Source organism: Heterocephalus glaber, unplaced genomic scaffold (assembly GCF_053883595.1).
Source record: "Heterocephalus glaber isolate CG9 unplaced genomic scaffold, H.glaber_assembly_v1.0 deba00000347, whole genome shotgun sequence".
Classification (NCBI taxonomy): domain Eukaryota; kingdom Metazoa; phylum Chordata; class Mammalia; order Rodentia; family Bathyergidae; genus Heterocephalus; species Heterocephalus glaber.
The window spans coordinates 51,409,542-51,431,618 of record NW_028258143.1 but is presented as its reverse complement, the minus strand read 5'-3'; the positions used below and the strand labels follow the sequence as shown (position 1 = coordinate 51,431,618).

The window sequence follows — 22,077 nt, the reverse complement described above, 5'->3', positions numbered from 1 at the left end:
TTTATTCTTGTTGGGAGCATAACCTTTCTTGATCCCCTACTTCCTTCATCAGAAGCTATGCTACTACTTACCATTTAGTGTTGATATATCAGAGGCAGAAGGGACAAAAAAGCTTGTGGTGCTTCTGCCTCACAGAGGCAGTCCAATTATAAAGGCTTTTGATAACTACATTATGAGAGTCTGACACTGCCATGATAGGGCACAAAGCACTCATTGTGGCAAATGTACATACCTGCTTCTAAGTCTATACTACCCAGTAGGTAGCTGCTAGCCATATGTGACTGTTTACATTTAATTAAAATTAAAAGTTGTACTATCCACATTTAATTATTCAACAGCAACACTCTGCCAGTGGATATTTGACAGTGCAGACAGTTCAACTGGCTCTTCTAAAATGATTCAGTCTACCTCCAGTTGGAATTGCTAGAGGCCATGGGGATCTAGACAGGATGTGAAATCATGACCATAGCAGAAGAAAAAGTGATTAAGGCACTAGCCAGGGATCAACCCCAGGCATTGTGTACTGAAGCTAAAAGCTGCAACTCATCCTGTTGAATCCAATTATAATGGCTTTGCATCAAGGCTCAAAATTCACATTTCCCACCGCCATCAGATAACTCTCAAAACATAGCTCTTTTGGTTTCTACTATCTGGTGAAACAAATCTATGAATGTAGAATAATAAAATCTTAGTATCAATTCTGTAAAATACCAAAGTCCATCTATAACTCCACATTTCTTCTGCCTGAAGAATTTCTAATTTCTAGCAACATATGCTTCAAGCAACAGGGTCCTTCCAACATATTGTATTACTCTCAAAATCTGTTAAACGGGGACACAGAAGATCCAGTTTAGAAAGGAAATTAATTTCAAGAGTTGCTTCTGTGGTGCGAAGTATGCAACCATATGGTTTATACAATTCATGAACCATGAAGACAAGGTTTAGCCACTACACAGATGTATCAGAATCACAGGCACCAAGTCCCATACCTCTCCCACATCATATATAACAATCTGTCCTTCAGAATCACCCACGGCAATCTCTCTTCCAGAATGGGTCCATCTTACACGATTAAGAGCAGGATTACCCTCCACAGAAATGCTGGCAGTTGGTACCTAAAGTCATTTAAAATATAGTGCAGTGTTAAAAGTTTCATCAAAATTTCTATAAACATGTAAAACAGCAATTCTTCTTTCAATCTGGCATGTTTTTAAAAAACAGATGAAAATAGATAAAGAATTTCCCCAAGTTTCTTTCTGTTCAGTGATACATTATGGATGACATTATAGTCAATCCTTAAAAATGGTTTGGGAAAATGACAAGTCCTTATATAAGAAATTCTTACAGGACTACATATATCATTTTGAAAGATCTTCTGTTTAATAAAGGATTTTTTTGTTGTTTAACTTAAGTAGTCAAAGCTGTTTGAAAACATATGGCCAAAACCCATTTACAAAGAAAACATTTCAGAAGCTCTCATAAAGAGATCATGGCTCAACTTAAAGAGGACAGGAATTATTTTTGTAGCCTGCTTCTTTGACGGCTAAAACCTATATTTGGTCCACAGTTCCTAGTGAAGGTGCAGAACAGGTCTTTACAAAGCCTCTTACTCCTGTGAACTGGCTGAGGAAAGCAGGATGATGGCACCAACATGACAGCACCAGCCCCTTGGAATTTCACTGTGCCACTCCCTACGCAGAGGAAAAAGATTTACTTGCTGTACATGAAGCAAACCTTCAACATCTGATTCAGGCTGAAATGCACAATGGAATGTTTAAAAAGTTTTGAAATCTGACCAAAATGATCCTTAAGGTTGACACTGATCTTCTCTAATGATTAGCCAAAAATTGTCACAAAGAAACATTTTGATATATTGAGTTAATATTAAAGATCTACATTTAATAATAACCAAAGATCTCTGGTACCAAAATAAAAACTAAGAACTGGTGCCATTCTAGGTAACGCGAAAATAACCAAATCCAATCACCTGACTATGGCTTAATACCTTTTCCTAGTAGTACCTTTCTAAACTACTAGACAAGTTCATACTATGTTAAAATTCTTACACTTGTAACATACAACCGCCCTGGCCTTGTATAACCAACTATTTTACTTAAAGCGATTAGGAAAGATGCCACCAGAAATATGAGATGTGAGAGAAAGCACCAAGTGACCTTTTCTTCAACAACTATTACTGATGGAACTGCTAACATTACTTCTCTTAACCAACAGCAAAACTGAAATCTAAGAAAATAAGCCTCTCTAAAAACATGGCTAAAAATAGATGATAGGTGAAGGTTAAATGTTACTGCTAATGAATGATTTTAATGTAACAATTAGAAATTTGATGCTTTCTGCATTCTTTTTATTTGGCCAGTAATGCTGATCTCAATCCTTCATGGAAAAAAATCAAAATACATTTTCCTTCATTCACACAAGTCAGGCTAAGACTAATACTTATGGATGATACACAATTCTTCAAGGCTAAGAGGTAATTCAGAAATTCAGAATTAAGGTTAACATGCTTTGAGACTCAAACTATCTGCTTTCTAGCCTATGAATGAAAAATATTCCAGTTGCCTTATGAATGAGACTTTGCCAGGACATCAGAGACACTAATGCTTTTCAGAAGCAAGAGGAAATGCCCCAGTACTCATGACAACATTATTTCTCCCTTCAGTTCAGCACAGTATGCTGTTTGTCATTTAGGGTACAAAGCTTATTGGGTTTCTTTGATGAAGCTACAATCATAGAACACTTTTACATTCCTTGGGATAAAAGGAATTTCACAAATTATTCAATAAATCTCCAATTTTCTATTTTTCAGTGCAATTTTTGTTATTTTCCTGCTCACCTCTGTGTCATTATTGAGATTCCATAAATCCAGTCTCCCCATGCCATCCACACAGGCAAACAAGGCTGGGTGGGTGGGTGACCACATAACATCATAAACATAGTCTGAATTATCTTCAAATGAATACAGAGGCTTGTTATTCTGAAAGAGAAAAGCTGATTCTTAACACAGTCAAAACAGAACACAACACACAAATTATTAAACTATATCACTGAAGAAATGACATACATTCAACAGGTACACATTTTATGATATTTAGAGTTGCTGTAATTTGTTTCACTGTAAAGTTATCTGGCATTAAACTAAGAAGCAACTACTGGACTGCATTTGATTTTTAACTTGTAGATGTCATTCTATTTGAAAAGATATAGACCATCCTTTAAAACATTTGTCAGTGAGAGGATTCTGGGACGATGATAGCAGTGACAGTGTACTTTCTGAATCTCTCCTAAATCTCCCTATGAAACCAGGTAACACAATGAGGATGGCAAAACCAGTGATTCACAATGCCTACAGCAAAATCAGGAGATAAGCCCAAACATAAGCAGGGGGAAACAAATATTTTTTTTTTGGTACTGGGGATGGAACTCTGGTCATTGCGCTTGCGGGGAAGGCAGTGGAACCACTGAGCTAAATCCCTGGTGAAAACAAATCTTTGACAATTACTAGACCTACATGGTATCAGCATTTGTGCAGGAAGATGTAGGGGCAGGCATGAGAGTGTGATAGCTGGAACACAGAAAAACCTGTTGACAGAACATGCTCAGGACAGCATGATGAGCCAGTCTGAGAAGAGCAGAAACTAGGAAGGAGCTGCCATCATCCCACTGATAAATAAATGTGAGCAGACTACAGCATAATGTAAGTAAGGTCCGATGATGCATTCTGGGCCCCATTAACCCTCAAAACTAACAAAGCAAAGCTCCCTTCCAAAATAAAGTCTTACCAAAGAGAAATGGCTCAAGTTATGAAATACAGATTAAAAGGGACAAAGGAAGAGAAGGTTCAGATAAAAATGGAAAGGAACAGAAAGGCACATTTCAGAATGTAGCATATAAACATGTTTGGATGTATCCTCCTTTTAAAAAAACACTGAAAATAAAGTTTTAACTTAGACTAAGAGAGCAATTCTTGCTCATTCTTTCCTTCCTAAAACTGCAAAACATCTTATTTTACTAGTAAATAATAATCAACAGAAAAAGATCTTGGTCAAATTCCATATTGAGGTTTTTTGTGGTGTCAAGATAATTCAACAAGGGAAAAAAATCTTTTCAACAAACGATACTGGGACAACTGCATATATATGTGCAAAAAACCCTCTCAAAAAATGAAAAATCAAGTTGGACCCCTCCTTCATGTCATGAATAGAAATTAAATCAAATGCATTACAGATCAAATGAGAGAGCCAAACAATAAAACTCTTAAAGTACAGAAGTAGAAACAAAACCAAAGGCTAGAGGGACAAAAGAAAATGTAGATAAACTGGTCTATTATCACAATTAAATACTTTTGTGCTTCATATGATATCAAGAAAGTACAGAAGCCGACACAATGGAAAAAAAATTGTAAGCCATATAGCTAATAAGCGACTCACATCTATAACAATAGCCAATAAGCACATGAAAAAAATGTTCAACATTATTAGTCATGAGAAGAATACAAATTTAAACCAGTGAGATAGCACTTCATACTACTAGGCCACTAAGATAAAAAAGATAATAAAAAGTGTAGGTGAGGATATGAGAAATCAGAACCCTCACTAACCTGGCAGGGGAGATAATCATGATCACCAAGAATCAGAACCCTCATATCTAGCTGACAGGAATATAAAATAGTGCAGCTAGTTTGAAGAATAGCCTGGCACTTCCTCAAATACTAATTAGAGCTAAACATTTGACCCAACAGTTCCACCCCTAAGTATATATCCCAGAGAAATGGAAACATAGGCACACACAAAAAACCTACACACAAGTGTTTCCAAGTAGCCTTACTTGTAATAGCCCAAAAGTGGAAACAGCCCAAATGTTTACCAATTGATGAATGGATAAACAAAAACCAGTATATCTACACAATGGGCTATTATTCAGCCCTAAAAGGAACCAAGTAGTGACACATGCTACAACATGGTTGACTCTTGAGAACATTACATAAAGTGAAAGAAGCAATACACATAGTGCATGATTTCATGAGTTGTCCATAAAATGTCAATTGTTAATCCATAGAGATTAGTGGACTCTAGGAGCAACAGGAAGGGAAATTACTAATGGGTAGACCATTTCTTAAATTTGAAAATGTAAAATTAGATACTAATAATAGCACATACTTCTGTGAACATACCATGAACCACTAACAGTACATTTTAAAAGTGTTAATTTTAGGGGCCGGGGATTTAGCTCAGTGGTTTCGCCACCTGCTGTGCAACTGCAAGGACCCGAGTTTGATCCCAGGTACCAAAAAAAAAAAAAAGTGTTAATTTTATGGTATGCAAATTATATTTCAATAAAACTTTTTATTTTTAAAAAGAAGATGTATTTTTAAGTGACAGACAAATCAATAGATACATCTATAATGGCAAGCCCTGAAAAAGAGAACCAAAGCAATAATATGGAATATGAAAAATAATTCAAAAGAACTCTCCTACCCTGATATGGTGGTGTATACCTGTAGTCCCAGTCACTTAGGAGGCTAAAGCAGGAGGCCTGCTTAAACCCGGAAATTTGAGGCTAGCCTGGGTAACATAGCAACACCCTATCTCTTCGAAGAAAAATTAAGGGGTTTTGGGGTATAGCTCAGTGGTACAGCACATGCTCAAGACCCTGGGTTCAATTTCTAGCATTGCAAATAAAACTGACCTTCTTAAAGAGAAAGAAAACAAAATCATTTTATCACTTAAAATTTTTAAAAAGATCAAATCCCAAGTAAGGAAAAGAAAATCTGATTGTCATCAGTCGTTTTGACAATGCTTTTTGCCAGAAGACAACAGAGTAACTAATAAGGTTACAAAAAAATTTGTCATGGATTTTACATATAACCAATCTTCATAACCATATGCTCCTATGAACATGAAAATGTACCTCTGAAGACTTTTTGAGAATGTACAATAGAATGACCTTCAGATGACTAAAAAGATCGAACAGACATCAACATAAGAACTGGTGGATAACCAAGTGATGTGTCCCTTTATGGACATGTAAATCTTTATAGGCATAAACAATATATAGCTATACACAATAATATAAGTGACACAACAAAAATATGAAACCTAGACTGTGAGAAACCCTATAGAACAACCAACTTATTTTCTTTCTCAAGAACAAAATAGCAAGGAAAAAAGAGAGAGAAATCTTGTTTCAAGATGGGGCTTACATGATATGTCAATCATCAATCCATGGGCCTTATGTGGGTCTTCCTTCAAATAAATAATTAAGTTGAATACTGACTGGCTGTTTGATGAAATTAACAAATCACTGTTCATTTTTGGGCATATAGAAATGATATGGTAATTTAAAAAAATATTTTATCTTAGATATATATACTCAACACCTGTAGATGAAATGACATGTCTAGGTTGACTTAAAGTAATCCAGGGTGCAGAGAGATAGAGAATGTGTGCCTGGGTACAGACAAGACCAGGCAGGCACTGATCATTGTGGAAGATGGACAGAAGAACAGAATGGGTACACTGGCTACATCACACTATTCCCTCTGCTTTTCTATTTTAAATTTTCTATAGTAAAAAGTTTTAAACTGTTTCAGTTTTTCAGTTATGATAGTCAATGTTAACAGCACGATCATCTTGGTAGCCAAAATAAAAAATTTAATAAAACTTAATATGAGTCAAGCATAGAAGTTAATTTTTTTAAGATAATTAATGGAGTGGAGATGCAGCTCAGTGGTAGACCAATTGCCTAATAAGGTTGACACCCTGGGTTCCATCCCCAGGCACAACAATTTTTTAAAAAAGGCCTTATTTACCTGTTGCTTTCCCTGACAACAATACTCCCATGTAATTGTTTTCCACTTAAGAATATGTAACACAATCATCTGCAGAGCTTTTAAAAAATACAGTTCTGGGCTGGGCATGTGGTGCACGCCTGGTAATCTCAGCATTCAGGAAGCTGAGGAAAATCACTGCAAGTTCGAGGTGGGAGGGTGCTTAACCTTATTAACTTAAGGTAGAGCAAATGAAAACCACCACACAATGCAACTGCATGAACTGGAATGGTTAAAATGAAAAAAAAAGGAGGGCTGGGGATTTAGTTCAGTGGTTCCGGCGCCTGCCTTGAAAGCCCAAGGTTCCGAGTTCAATCCCCTGTACCCAAAAAAACCCAAACAAACAAAAAAGCAAAATGAAAAAAAAGGAAATTCCAAGTACAGATAAGGATGCAGAGCCACAAGAACTTGTATATGTTACTGGTGGATTATAAACGAGTACAAGCACTTTGAAAACTGCTTGGTAGTATCAAAGCTGATGTAGGCATAGCCTATGACCAAGTAATTCCATGTCCAATAAATGTCCAGTAAAACGACTGGTTATATCCATCAAAAACAACTACTACAGCTATGCCCCTAAAAGAACTATTTATAAAAGCCCCAAAATGGAATTAACCCAAATACCAGGAAGAATGGATAAATTATGGTATATTTATACAATACAATGGAATAGCATATAGCAGAGAGAATGAACACTCTACAGCTGCTTTCAACAATATGAATCTTAGAATGTTAAACCAGAGACAAGTGAGTACATATTCAGTTTACAAAATACAAAATATTAAAAAAAGCTGTAAGCAAATTAGACAAAAACTTATTTATAACAAAAAAAGACTGCTAAATATATCAAGAAATGGTTGGTCAAATATTTCATCTACATAGTGGACTATTACATAGCCAGAGACAAAAGTAGGATGCATTATATCTGGGTAAAAGATCACAATTTAAAAAAAAGAAAAAGGCAACATGCTCTCAAATTTTAAAAAGTGTGATTATGGACTTTTATAATTTCAAGTTTTATTTTAAAAACATAGTTATCTGGGGCTGGGTATTTAGCTCAGTGTTTTCGTCACCTGCTGCGCAAGCGCAAGGACCGGAGTTCGATCCCTGGTACCAAAAAAAAAAAAAAAATTATCCAAGGATTAATCTTCTTTTTGTTTTGTTTTGGGTTTTTTTGGGTACCAAGGATCGAACTCGGGTCCTTGCGCTTGCGCAGCAGGCGACGAAGCCACTGAGCTAAATCCCCGACCCCCAAAGATTAATCTTATTTTTCTTTTCAGAGAGAAAAAAGGCACACGCATTTAACAACAAATATTGTTGCATAATATATTTGTTTTACATATGACACTGCAAATTAAAATCCTAAATTGACTACTTAAAATATTTTTAAAAAGTTAAGCCACGTGTGGTGGCGTACACCTGTAATCCCAGCACTTGATAGGCTGAGGCAGGAGGATTGTGAGTTAAAGGCTAGCCAGGGAAATATAGTAAGATTCTCTCTCCAAAGCAAACCACATTTTTTCTTACCTTTAAGAGCACTTCTGCTCAAATGGCAGAGAGGCAGCATGAAAAACCTGAAGAGGGGCCTGGAACTTAGTCTTTTGTTTTAGGCCTTCTTGTAACTAGTTTTAAGGATTTGGAAAAGTCACTACATCATTCTAGGCCTCTGTTTCCTCATTTATAAAACAAAGACTATGTACCAGTGGTTCTGAAGCTTGACTGTACATTGTAACCACCTACAATCTTTTAAAAAATATGCTGTTTCCTGGGTCTCTTCCTAAGATATTCTGAATTAATTTGTCTGGGGTACTAGGTAAGCACTGAAAATTTTAGAAATTGTCAAGGTGAGTCTTTTTTTTTTGGTACAGGGGATCAAACTCAGGACCTTGCACTTGCCAGGCAGGCATGGTGCCACTGAGCTACATCCCCGGCCCTGTTAAGGTGATTTTAATGTGAGAACAAAACTGAGAACCACAGAACTAGATAATGTCTATAGGTCTCTGAAGCTCTAAAATTCTCATACATAAACAATTTGTAAAATATATTTGCCAAAAGAATTGAAAACAAAATAAAGAGCTTCTTGTGATGACAGACAGCATTTGAATAAGCAAAAATAGCTCATTGTGGTCCTTTTGTGAGAATAAACATTGTACAATCAAGGGACAATATCTTTTTCCTAGGCTCAAGTTACATACTTCGTTAAATAGTGTTCAAAAATTCATGTTTATCTTATATTTGTAAATGTGACCTTATATGGAAAGATTCCAACTTAAGATGAGGTCACACTGCATAGACAGAAAACGATGGACAAAAAGACATGGTGAGACAAACAGGCAGAATGCCATCTGATAACACAGGCAGAGACTGGAGCCAGGCAGCCACACGTGAAGGAACACCAAGAATTGCTAGCAATCACCAGGAGACAGGACAGATAATGGAAGAGATTCTCTCCAAACTTCCAAAAGGACCCAGCTTGCCAACACCTCCATTTTGGAATTAGTAGCTTCCAAAATTGTGAGGGAATAAACTTCTGTTGCTTTAGCCACCCATTTGTTATAGCAGCAACAGAAAACTAATTACAGATGATTTTTCAAAGCTTGGGTAATTGGAGAGTTCTAGATTAGTAAATTTAGTACCTACAGGAAATATGCTAATAGTGGGATGTTTGCTAGAGAACTAGCAAATAATTATGTCCTCAACTTGGATCAGAAGAAAAGTAATTCCAAGGTTAAAAATAACTTACTAGGGCCGGGGATTTAGCTCAGTTGTTTCGCAGCCTGCTGTGCAAGCGCAAGGACCCAAGCTCGATCCCTGGTACCAAAAAAAAAAAAAAACCCAAAAAACTTATTATATGACTTGACTGAAGACACTAACTTTTTGAGAAGTGTGTCTATAGAAGCAAAATAAGTATAAAGAATCAGTCTTACAAAGAAAATGAAAATAGTACCCATTTAGCAATGTCCAGGGCAGAAGGGGTGTCAGCCAATGGATTGTGAGAATTACTATCCCATGGCAAGGCTATCTGTATTTGAAGATGAATGAATCAAGCTATCTTAGCTTGATGCCACTGAATATTCAAATTATAAAACTTCTTTTGTTCTAATTCCTTGTTCACCAAGTAATCTTCTGATTATAATTTGGCTTCCCATGTGGGCTGCTACAGGGAAACAATGAGCTGCTCAGGCCAGCAGGAATATCTGGGCCTTCTAGCAGTTAGGTTTCTCACTGTAAATTAATAAATTGATATTCTCTAACGTATCAGTGTCTCAGGAGACTGTTAGTCCCATTCACCACTTCCCTGTCTAATCAACTCTAGTAGGCTGACAAAATTGAGTCACTAAATATGCAAATAAGAGGCTGGACACTGGCCAGTTGCAAGTCACTGAGGTAAATGCAGCTAGATGGGACTGAGTCTGGATCAGCAGTCAGCCTTCTCCAAGAATCCTCAACTTCTAAGCATGTTTTCATTTTAATTTGGCTAGTATGTGCAGTTGTTTTTCTAAGCACTAATAGGATCTCTTAAACCTGTTTTAATGCTAGTATTCTCTCAGTATTAAATAGAAAAGCTGCCAAATTAAGGAGGGGCTTTGAGACCTCACAGAGTAAGAAAAAGTTCAAGGTACATATGGACTACAAAACTCCAAAATGTGCCTATTCTAAGCAATTACCATATTAGCAATCTTAACTTTGTCACTTTATGGAAAATATGGTTCTGGTAAGTGTTCATTCTTATTCAAAGGCCACTTCTATGTTGAAATATAGCAAAATGCAAGAACAAAAATATCAACTACCTATCAACTAAGTATGTGGTACCACAAAAGCAAGTATCAACCAGTCTGCTAGCATGGTTAAAGTTCTCTTCGCTTGATCAGGCAAGAAGAACTCATTTTTAAATCTTGTTCTTAATATATATAAAGATGGAAACCTCAAACTTAAAGCCAAAAGGAGGTTGGAAACCCAAAGCCCTGAGATTTAAAACTAATCAATGGGGCCGGGGATTTAGCTCAGTGGTTCTGGCGTCTGCCTTGAAAGCGCAAGGTCCCGAGTTCGATCTCTGGTGCCAAAGAAAAACCCACACACACACAAAATCAATCAATGTACAAAGAGATAAAAGAATCTTTACAACCATCAAACAGGAAGCTGGCCAACAATCTAATAAAGATATAATGTCTCATCCAGTAATAAAGATATAATGTCTCATCCAGGCCTGGTGGCATATGACTATAATCCCAGGTACTTGGGAAGGTGAGGCAGGAGGACTGCAAATTTAAGGATAGAAACTTAATAGACCTGGCCTTAAACTAAAAAGTAAAAAGGACTGGGGATGTAGCTCAGCAGTAGAACACCTTGGGTTCAATCCCCAGTACCTCAAAAACAAACAAAAATCCCCAAAACATGTATACGTGGGAGGAGGGGCGACAACTGTACATAGACCCAAGATGAGAGCACATCTAGACACCTAGCAAATTATATGGCTGTCTCTTTCCAATTCTGTATTTTTTTTTCCCAAGGTAAACCATGGACTTCTTTGCTTATGAGTGTGAGAATCTTTTCTTCACCTTCTTCCACTGTATAAATCTCATTAAAAGGACAAAATTCAAGAACAATCTAAGAAACAGGTGATTTAGTAAGTATATTTTTGCTCTGCCTGAACCCCACTACAAGGAAAAAGAGAAACTGAACATTGTTAAGTTTCTTTTACATACTGGACAAGATATTAAGCAACTTTTCCAGATATTCCTTTCATTAGACTTAAGGGTAAGTGCTATTTTTATGTCTACTAATGCCAAACTAAAAGTGATCAATTTTAAAAGGCAAGGTTGGAGAAATAAAGTCTTCTCACTCATTTCATGCTGGACTAAAAGGAAGCATCAAGACAGGATAATGTGAACATTGCATTCATACCACATTTCTGAGGCCAGCACTCGATAAATACATAAGAGTTCACTAAAATAGTGAAGGACACTCTTAAGAAAAGTTTTCTCAAAGAACAAAACAAGGTCTCTAAATGCCTCATGAACTATTCAAAAAGTCAACATTTAGGATAAGGTAGTTGGACAGAAAAAAATAAAGCTTAAAATTTAACTTAGTTTAAGTAGAATCTGATATATGGAGTGTACAGTTTTACTCTCAACAGTATGATACTGCAGAAAAACTCCACAGCAAAGTTGAGGTGGTTCTATTATAAAATGAGTTCAAAGAAACTACAAAGTCTACTACAGGATATAATATTCTCTACTTGGATTTGTCTTGAGATTTTCAGTCAGATAGGAAAAAGTCAATTTATTGGAATTGCTGGAGGGTAAGGGAGCACTTTATGACATAAATGGGTGTTTCAAATAACTGAGCCTATTAAGACCAAACTACCTAATTAAATGAATAAATAAATAAATCTGTAATAAATAATTTTACGGAACAACAAAAATATGCACCCATGCCTTTTCACAATGCTTTCTTAATGATTCAAGTTTATTATGTATAGCTTTATTGTATAGGACTTCTTATAAATCAGTTTCTGCCCTTTTTTCCATCTCTCATCAGTTCTTTGAGGCACTCTAGTTCTGAATAAGCCTCTAAGCTCTCCAAAAAGCAAATGCGTGGCTTTTGTGTTGGGCTGAAAGACAACTATATGAGGTACCATGCAAGATACTCAGGGGCTTTTTCTTCATCTCAGTCAGGGTAAACAGGCCTATGCTTGAAAAGTCTGAAGTGGTGGGAAGACTGGTCTTTGATCATGTCTGGAGTTACCATATTTGTCAGCACACTTTTATGAAAACAATATCACTCATGCTCTGTGTAGCTTCTTACCAGGCTTGATTTATTAGCAAACAATTCTAAGCTATTTAAAAGCCGCCTTTGCTATGTGGTAGTAGAGCACCACCTTGTGTCAGAAGCCTGACCAAATGAGCAGACATTTGTATTTTAGATACCTTAGTTGTCCAAAGTTTTACTGTCCAGTCAAATGAAGATGTGACAAAAAGATGTGAGAAGTCTACTGCTCCAACAGCTGCGTGACAGTGGATGCCAGTGATTGGTCCTTGATGTCCCTCAAACATCTCACTGATTCCAGCTTTGCTATTTCATAAAAGTGAAAATGTTAGGGAAATGTCTTATAAGTAGACCATTTATAAACACATTCTATTATGGGTTTATATACCAGACCTTAACTTGATTTCAACAAACTTAACGGTGTACTTATATGCAAGAGAATAACTTATATTGAGTGTTATTCCACTCAGACTTGATCACACTAGTAGGGCAGTAAATACAATTTAGAACTATAAACATCATGGTATTGACAACAGAACTCAAAAGTCCAGTATCTGAATTGGCAGAATAGAGACAAAAGGATCCTACATGTAAGAGAAACAATCTGGGCTACTTTTAAATCAAAAGCTTTGAAGTGAAGGTGATCTGTTTTTGAGATGAAACTCAGACAATTTTTTAAGGGAAGCAATTGATAAGGTCCAGCTAGACAATTTCAAAAATAGATTGAACAGCAGGAGAAATACTAGTAAATTTAAAATGTGTAGGTGACATTACTGTACAATTATCAGGAGGACTGAACTAAAGCTCAAAGTCCAAATAAATAAAAATAGGAAAATGGCTGAAGATCTTATTTATAAATTTGAAGGCCAGTATGCTGCATGTGCACACTGCATTTGTAACTGCTGAATGTTCCTCTCTACTAGTAACTTCTGTGAGTGCATGTATGCACAAAATGACAATACACCACAACCCACAAAATTCAGGACACATGAAATCAAAGAACTTAAAATTTAACCTTTAACTTTATATGCCTAAACTCAATCTGTCACAAAAGTAGCTCTAGGACAGATTTCCACTTAAATAAGGGCAATCTGATTCAATAAGTTATTCAAGGGAGAATTTTAATAACTGAAAATTCTAGTTTAGGTTTACCTGCCGTGGCGGCATGCTGTGTACACAGAACCTTCTTCACTCCCAACAACAAAGTTGTTGACATCTCCAACAGGGAAGGACATAGATGTCACAGCTACTGCCTTTGACTGTTTATGAACCAACTCCATGCTATCCTACATAGAAAAAATTGAATATTTGCAAGCATTCAAAGTTTTCATAGAAAAATTTTAGTTTTAACTGATTTGTAAACCATTATTTTAATATACTATTTGCACAAACATACCTTCTTTAAGGAAGCATGTTTGGAAATAAAATATATACACAGAAAACTATATTTAACACATTTAGATTTATAACTTATAATAATTAGTTTATAAATAACATATATTGGGGTATATACACACTGAAAACCTCAAAATTTCAGTTTCAAGCTTAAAATACCTGTGGATGAGAAAGCATGTCCAGACTCCATGAACAAATTTTTCCGTCAGTAGAGATGCTAATCAGATTGTGTGCATTTTGTGTTCCAACAACATTTACACAATAGACAGGGTGCTAGAGACATTAAAGAAAGTTTTTAGGAATTAATTTACTAAAAAATACAACAGAAGTTTTAGTTTAATAATAGGTATTTTGTTTCATCTCAAAAAGTTATAACTTGAAGGTATGTTTCATATGAAGTTTGCTATTTTTCTGTAGATTAACAAAAGACTGTCTCAGAAAAGACGAGTTTCTGATAAATGGATCCCTAAAAATATTGAAAAAAGGTGTTGTTCTTGGTTACTAAATGGTAAAGAATTCACACATCAAAGGAAGCACATTCTGAAACCAATCTGATGGACACCACTAAGTAGTTAATAGTGAAGGAGCACAGAAGTCTGATGGAAATAACCTTATTTACTTACTGTATGTGCAGCAGCCGACAGTGGTGTTCTTTGGACTGGAGTTCTTTTGTTGCTACGGTTATCCCAAAGCACAATTTGGCCTGAATATGTACCACCAACAACAAGATTTGGATGAAATTTCGCAAACGTAGCAGACATCACAGCTGACTGTTAATAAGTAGGATTTTTATAATTAAAATTTAAATGGAAAAAATCTGACAAATTATAAAAATAAATGTATACATCGAAGACATTTCCCTCTTTGTTGTCAGGTACTGGAAGTTATAAAACAAGTCAATAACTTCATCAATATTTTCATTTTGTTTCAGAAATATAAAAATAGATCTTTAGAATATTTTTTGCTTAAAAGTCAAATGCAATGACTGTTTACATAAGTATGTTTAAGCAATTTATCAAAGCAAAAAATTATTTCACAGATTATAGTATTAAAAGGCAACTGGCCCCATGATTGACCTCTGACTGTAATCTGACAGTAGAACAATGTACTAGTTTTGATTTAGGTGTTTGCTTGGGATTATGACATTATTAAAGATTTTAACTTATGCAACCAGGAAAGACTTGTACATTCTAAGCTTGTACTAAATCCACTTTAAAAACCTGCATCTGTTTCCTACTTCAGCCATATGTTTCGACTTAAAACTATCTAGTTCCCACTCCTCAGGCCATGTATAAGTAAGTAATTCAGTGGGCCAACCATCTAATTGTATATTCAGCAAATAAGTTCCTGAGAAACTCCCTGTAGAAAAAACATTTTTTAAAAAGATTCCTTTTACATGATCAATCACAGCAAAAGAAAATAACAAGTGCAAAGAACTTTAGGTCTGGTTAAACATTATAAGATATGTTAGAAAAGTTACAAAAGGCAGATCATGTTGAAGTAAGAAGTCTTAAGTTTTCTGTTAACATCTGTTTGCAAATATGAAGCAGTTTAGTAAATGCCAATCCAATGAAATCATTATGTTGACAAGAAAAGAAAAAAGGCACTTGTCTAAATTCATTAACGAACCCTTAAACTTGGGGAAGACTGTGAAAAGACCATCTCACCTGGCAGTGGAACACATACTCTGGGGTAGTTTTTTTGTATTTCATATTCCATACAAGGGCCACACCATCAGGCTCATGAGGAGCATCTTCATTATTATTATAGGAAGCCACCAGTAACTCTGGATACTGCTTGTAAGAATCAAGTGAAAAAGAAAGGCCATGTATAATAAGAGCTATTTTGTGTTCTTAATAATTTGACTGTCTTTATCAGATTATTCTGAAAATACACATGTCTAACACTTCAAGAAAAACAGCTCTAGAGTTATGTTCATCACGATAGCAGTATAATTTTGAATTAGTACAGTTAATTTTTGAAAATGTTTTAACATTAAAACATTTAATTAAAATGTGTTTCAATTTTATACAAAGTATTTGGTAAATAACTGAAATAAAACTGAGTTTGGCATGAAGACCTGAATTTCAAAAATAAACAATACTTCTAATTCTTTCTTCCAAAGTACATAAGACAGAATGAAGATGGCAACATTAGAACCATCTTCTGTTATTTCAAATGATGCACACTGATTTGATTATACAAAACTCCTCTAATTGAAATAAAACTCTATACTAATTACAATTAGAAATTCAGTTAATAGTAACTAATTTTGTCGTATTTTACCTGAGATGACCAATCCAAACAACTAACAACCCGATGCTTTGACCAACGTTCATCAAAAAATTGTCGATTTAATGATAGTTTGGCACCTGCTTGAATCTCTCTATAGAAAAAGACCAAACCCCAAAAAGATTGTGTTATAACTTATATCACTCTTAATCTTAAAATAATTTAACAGTGCTGAAGCTATAATCCCAGCAATTAAAGATTACCCTTCTTTGTCTTCCAGATCTCTCCCACTGTAGTCAAAGAAGATGTTAATTTGCTCAGAAAGAGCTCTTTCTACAATTCTTGTAGAATGGTCAAAGAAACTTAAAAATTCCTCTGAGTGCAAGATTTGTTGTTTTTCTTCTTCAGTCAGCTCATGAGGGGGAGCTGGAAAACAAATTTTTTTGAAGTATGACTTGTGTCAGCCAAATCATGTCAATTCACTATCATAGTTTGGATGAAGGAGTGCCACACGTTCTTTTTAACTAGATTTGCCTCTCTGATTTAGGGCATCTTATTCTATTTATAAAATAATAAAAGAAATTGTAAGAAAAATGAACAAAAATTTTTAAAGTTAAATTCTTTAAGATACCTTTACTATCACTTTCTTCATCTTTTTTAAAAGTTTTTTCTTCTTCAGGTTCAATAGGTGGTTTAGGAGTCACTACATCATCTTCTTCCTCTTCATCTAAAAAACAGAACAATTAAACGAATTATTTTTAAAGTAGTTGATAACTTTTGAGAAATAATATTACAGAGAGTATCACAACTCCCTAGACAAAAGAAAAAGTATACCATTATTATAAGACAGAACAAGTACAAATAATATAAATTTTACCAAAGCAATGTTAAATAAAAAATTAGGTGAAACCTCTTGGCTTTTATACATACCTCTGTGGGATCTAATCAACAGTCATACTAAATTCTGAGGCTACATAAGCAGGAATAAGATATATAAGCAAGTAGGATGAATTCCTCATGGAAGCCTCTAAAAGCTTGCAAGCATTTATCATTCCAGACAGAACAACATACAACTCCTGCATAGTTTTATATAGCATGCTGACACATTAATGCTGTAGAATGAAGAAAATCAAATGTCTAAAATAGCCCACAGAGCTGGCTGTTTACTTGTGATCTGAAACCATCAGTGTCTAATGGGTCTTCATATGGCATAAAGACAGCTTACATTAACTCTCAGGTTGCTATTTGAGAGGCAGATTTTAAAGATAATAGCTATGAGACCACATTTCCAATTCTGTCATTTTAAATGCACGTCTCATTATCTACTGTTGTATGATGTGGCAATAAGTACTTAAAATAATGTTTTCTTTAATTTTAATAAAAATATATATTGAGATCTACGATGTTTATGACTTTTTAAAATTACTAAATCTCTTGCATAGCCAAATGAAGAAGTTAAAATCATGTATTTAAAACTATTATAGGAATATAACCCTGCCTACCTTCTTTTGCTACAAACCAAGATAGATTTTTATGAGGAAAATGCTTACTTTTATTTGTCTAACCATGTGTTATCTGTCTACAAGGAATAGCAGCAGGCATCTGCTGCAGAGTGCATCCAAAGTAATGAGAGCCTATTCAATAAGAGGACTTTACTTGTTAGCAACAGTCATTTCCTTGACCCATGTACAAAATTGTCTAAAACACACACACATACAACGTACACAAAAGAATGGTCAAGGATGGGAACCAGCTGCCAAGTCATGGTCCCAGCAGCCAGGCCAGCTGACTAGATAGCAACAACCAGATGGCACTGCTGGGATTGTGTCTTTCTGATACAAGGTGGCAATGGGATGGCATAACATTCTTCCGCTTGACTGCTTTCAATCCTGTGCCTTTCCCCAATGGCGAGCCTCTGCAATTACCCGCACTCCAGGAGGTCTACAGACAAGCCTTTACCCTGCAAACAAAATGCAGCTTGTAGGCTACACCAGCTGCCAACCCACACACATAGTGTTAGGTTTAGAGAGCTATGAAAATCTTTCTAACTCTATAGTATAAGCAATAAAAATATCTGTACCTGTGGAAAGAAAGCTTTAAATGACACTGTATAATGCACACAATGATACAACCTCCAACTTAATCAAAATGATAATGACGTATGCCAATCCTACATTACTTGAAATTGAGCGATTTTTACGTTCTGACAAGTTTACAGAACTAGGATAAATGGCACGAATGATTTCAATATATGCTCATACTTTGAACCAAATGGTGAAGGTTAAAATTTTTCCTTTCAAGGGCCTCAATCAGCCACAAAGGAAAACAGTAATCACTGTCTTTTCAGCCAGCCCAACCGCATTTGTCAGCCCTTTCTCCGTCAATGCAGCCAGAGCAATCAACCTGCCAAACATTCAGAATGGAAAAACAATCTGAAAATACAGGGTATAATGCACCTGCCAGTGAAAATGGCCATTTCAAGAAAAGCTAGTGATCTCAGTGACCCTGCTGAGGAGGCGGTGGTGCAAAGGGGAAAGAACACGTAAAAGAATTCTTAGTGATCGCCACTCTCTTGCACATTGACACTTCCTTACAAAGCATGCCAATTACAGCTTTTGTGCTACTTAAAAAAAAGAAAGCTTTTTTGGGGGCAAAATAATCACAGACAAACAGAAAGACACTATTCCTTTTTGATAAATTCTCATATATAATGAATTATTAATCTGAAAACAGTATAACTGATGGCAATTCTATACATGCCAAACTGGGATACAATTCTGTCATAAAGTTGTCTGCAGGTGTAATGTAATAAAATAATTTAATTACATTTATTTAACCTAAAAGATGACTTTTAGAATAGGAGGATGTTTACTTCAATTAAAAATTCAGTCTGAGGAAAAAAATATATATACATGTTTCATTTTCTGCTAATACTATCAGCTTTTCTAACTGATTTTGTTAACTAGTGGGCTTCACCACTAGTGAGCCCTAAAGTCAAGACAGAGATTTTGAGTTACCATGGACAGGTCATTCCTGAGCACTGAATTATAAATTACAGCCTCCTACCCACATCTTAGTCCCCTCCTTTAACTCTGTTGTATTATATGGCTTCTAAGTACCATTTTCAATGACAGGTGTCGAATTCCTGTCATAATGCATATGGTCAGTGGTCTACTGCTAAGTGACCTAATAATATACATATTTAACAGAAAAGATCTTGTTTATAGACACTCTTCCTTTTAAAATTTAAAATGTAGATGAACTATGTTAGTGATCAGTTATCTCTCTACAATACAGCACTTGCCATGCCTATGTGTCCATATAAATTATTTTAGCTGTAGTTCAACGAGTATCAACTATTTAGATACATGCCCTCAGAATATTATTTTAGAATCCATGTGCATCTCTCCTTTTATACGCATTAAAACTGAACTTAAAAATTGTAACGGGTACTCAAAACCCAAGCTTCAAAAATTATTAAGCTAAATAAATTTCTAGGAACATAAAAACAAATGATGTGTTCCTCTGAAAAACTGCAAAAAGTAGTATTTTTTGTCATAAAGCTGATCTTACTCCTAGTACTCTGGGAGGCTGAGACTGAGGCTGAGGCTGGAGGATCTCAAGTTCAAGGCTGGCCTGGGAAAATGGTAACTTGGCAAGACCTTGCCTCAAAAAAAAAAAAAAAAAAAAAATTTTTTTTAAAGGGCTGGAGATGTAGCTCAGTGTGAAGGTTCTGGGTTCAATTCCCAATATGGAAAAAAAAATGTTCTTCTAAAACAAATACACTTGTTTTATAAACTAATACAGTAGCTAATAAAGATTATTGCTATTGCCAAAAAATATAGTATTAATAGTTCTAAAGATTTTCTAAGCTAGTCCCTGTTACATGATAATCTATAGCATATTTAAAACTGGAAAAGAGTTAACAGTACAGGCAGACTAAAAAATGGGACTGCCGTGCTGCATCAATTTGCTGATGAATATTCATTACAACATGCTAAATGGTTAACTCCATGCTTTCTCTGACAGGGAATCTAAGGTTACAAACTGAGCAGTAAAGAGTGGAGAAAAGTAGCAGTTACTTTTGAAATGACAAATCTCTTGTCAATGAATTCTAAAACTAGGTTTAATGAACCACTGAATTTTTACTTAGAGTTAACATCAAAATTGTGATGTATTTTGGTGAGATGGAAAGAAAAGCTGTTCTGTAAATTAGGCTGCACCTAGAAATAACACCAACGAGTGAAATTCCAGTTGGAATAATCTGTTACAGTGGAGTAGGTTAATCAAAGTTAAATCATCTGTGAAATGGGAACAAGTCTCCAGAACAAGTTTTCTCATATATATGTCGTATAACATTTAAGATATATTTAAGAATAAGCCATAAAGTAGATATTGAGTTAAATATTATATTTAAAAGGTAATATGCAAGATCTTAGAAAATCCTTACTAAACACATATCACTACTTATCACTTATGATTCACAGTATGAAATGAAAAACAAATCCCATATTAGTGCATTGTTTAGGAAATACATTTGTTGGCTACCAATTCCTTATGTTGTTTTATTATACTGGCATACCCTTTAAAGATAGTTCAGTATCCTATGAAGAGTCTGTAACTTACAAAGTAGTCTAATTATTCAAGGTACAAAGGAAACTGCTAATGAGTTCTAAAAATCAGGAAATTGGTTGCTGACAAAATATGATTCAACTTTAAAAATTCAACTTATGAATAACTTTGCAGACATCAATAAAGACATGAAGGGGAAAGGCTTCTATCACTAGTTTAAAAGTGTAAGAAATAATTTTCCAACTAAGTTTTTTTCTGGATTAGCATTATTTTGAATTTCTCCATTTCAATTTATTTGTTCACAATTTCATTTTTTTATATCTTCAAATCAAGTCATATTGAAGAGAATCTTTACTGAGGCAAAGCTTCATCAATGTATCTATGGAATTCACTCCTTTAGAACAAATCTCTATAATCAGATGTAAGGGCACTTATTACTATTTTAATAATTTGGGTCTTCAACAAGGGAAATATATGCAGTTGACTTTTTAATCAAAGAATATTCTGAATGCAGGAGAAAAATAAGAAAGGAATAATATTTATACCATTTACTTTAACATGGAAATTGTCTCTCTGCATAGCCTTTTTAATATGACTATTCTCTGTGATCTCATCAAATGTTACATTTTTCTGAGGTCATAGTTTCAGATACCCTGATTATATTCTTTTAATTCCAGATTAAGAATAAATAATTTTCAGTTATATTTATAGTAATTCTCACAGATTGAGAGTTAAAACTAATTTAACAAATCTATTATTTATCCTAGAATTTTAAAAATTCCATTTTAGATAAGAGTAATAGTATTTATTAACCAGAAGGCCTACAAATTTGGACTACTTACAAAATGTAGATTCCAATAAGATCATGCAATAAAAGATTAAGCTATTTACATAATAATAGTTTTCTACACATTATAAATGTTAACATTATTGAGGAAAAATACCTGGCCAGTAAATAAATACCAACAATAGTTACAAAGCCCCTTCACAGGTAAGAAAGTAAAATGGAATAAGGAAAATAGGACTTCACTGGAAATCAACTGCCAAGTTCTAGTTGTAGCCTTGTTATTTTGTTCCATTGTGAACTCAGGTTCACTAATTAACTTCCCGGGTCTTCATTTTCCACAGATGTTAACCTACTGATTAAATAACCTTTAGGATTTCTTCCTCCTTTAAAAATCTTTTTTCCTAAAAACGACCCCCCAAAAATCCATATTGAAGAGGGACGAGAAAAAATGCCATTTTTCAAAAGGGTTAAAACT

The 22,077-nt window shown here is 34.9% G+C and overlaps 1 protein-coding gene across 10 annotated transcripts in view; it reads right to left on the bottom strand.

Moving 5' to 3' along the window:
* The window catches only part of Dync1i2 (dynein cytoplasmic 1 intermediate chain 2), a 61,617-nt gene that overhangs the window by 2,261 nt on the left and 37,279 nt on the right, over positions 1-22,077 (bottom strand). For 6 of the 10 annotated variants that reach the window (XM_087196463.1, XM_087196498.1, XM_004857668.3 and 3 more), the window contains 10 exons: positions 16,875-16,970; positions 16,507-16,669; positions 16,298-16,397; positions 15,679-15,804; positions 14,635-14,781; positions 14,171-14,284; positions 13,769-13,902; positions 12,778-12,922; positions 2,855-2,995; positions 990-1,115 (listed from right to left, as the gene is read on the bottom strand). In XM_087196463.1, coding sequence (XP_087052589.1) covers positions 990-1,115; positions 2,855-2,995; positions 12,778-12,922; positions 13,769-13,902; positions 14,171-14,284; positions 14,635-14,781; positions 15,679-15,804; positions 16,298-16,397; positions 16,507-16,669; positions 16,875-16,970 — 1,292 coding nt within the window. Of the gene's footprint in view, positions 1-989; positions 1,116-2,854; positions 2,996-12,777; positions 12,923-13,768; positions 13,903-14,170; positions 14,285-14,634; positions 14,782-15,678; positions 15,808-16,297; positions 16,398-16,506; positions 16,670-16,874; positions 16,971-22,077 lie in introns of all 10 variants that reach the window. The other 4 variants (XM_021238565.2, XM_021238564.2, XM_021238566.2 and 1 more) reach the window with 1 other exon arrangement.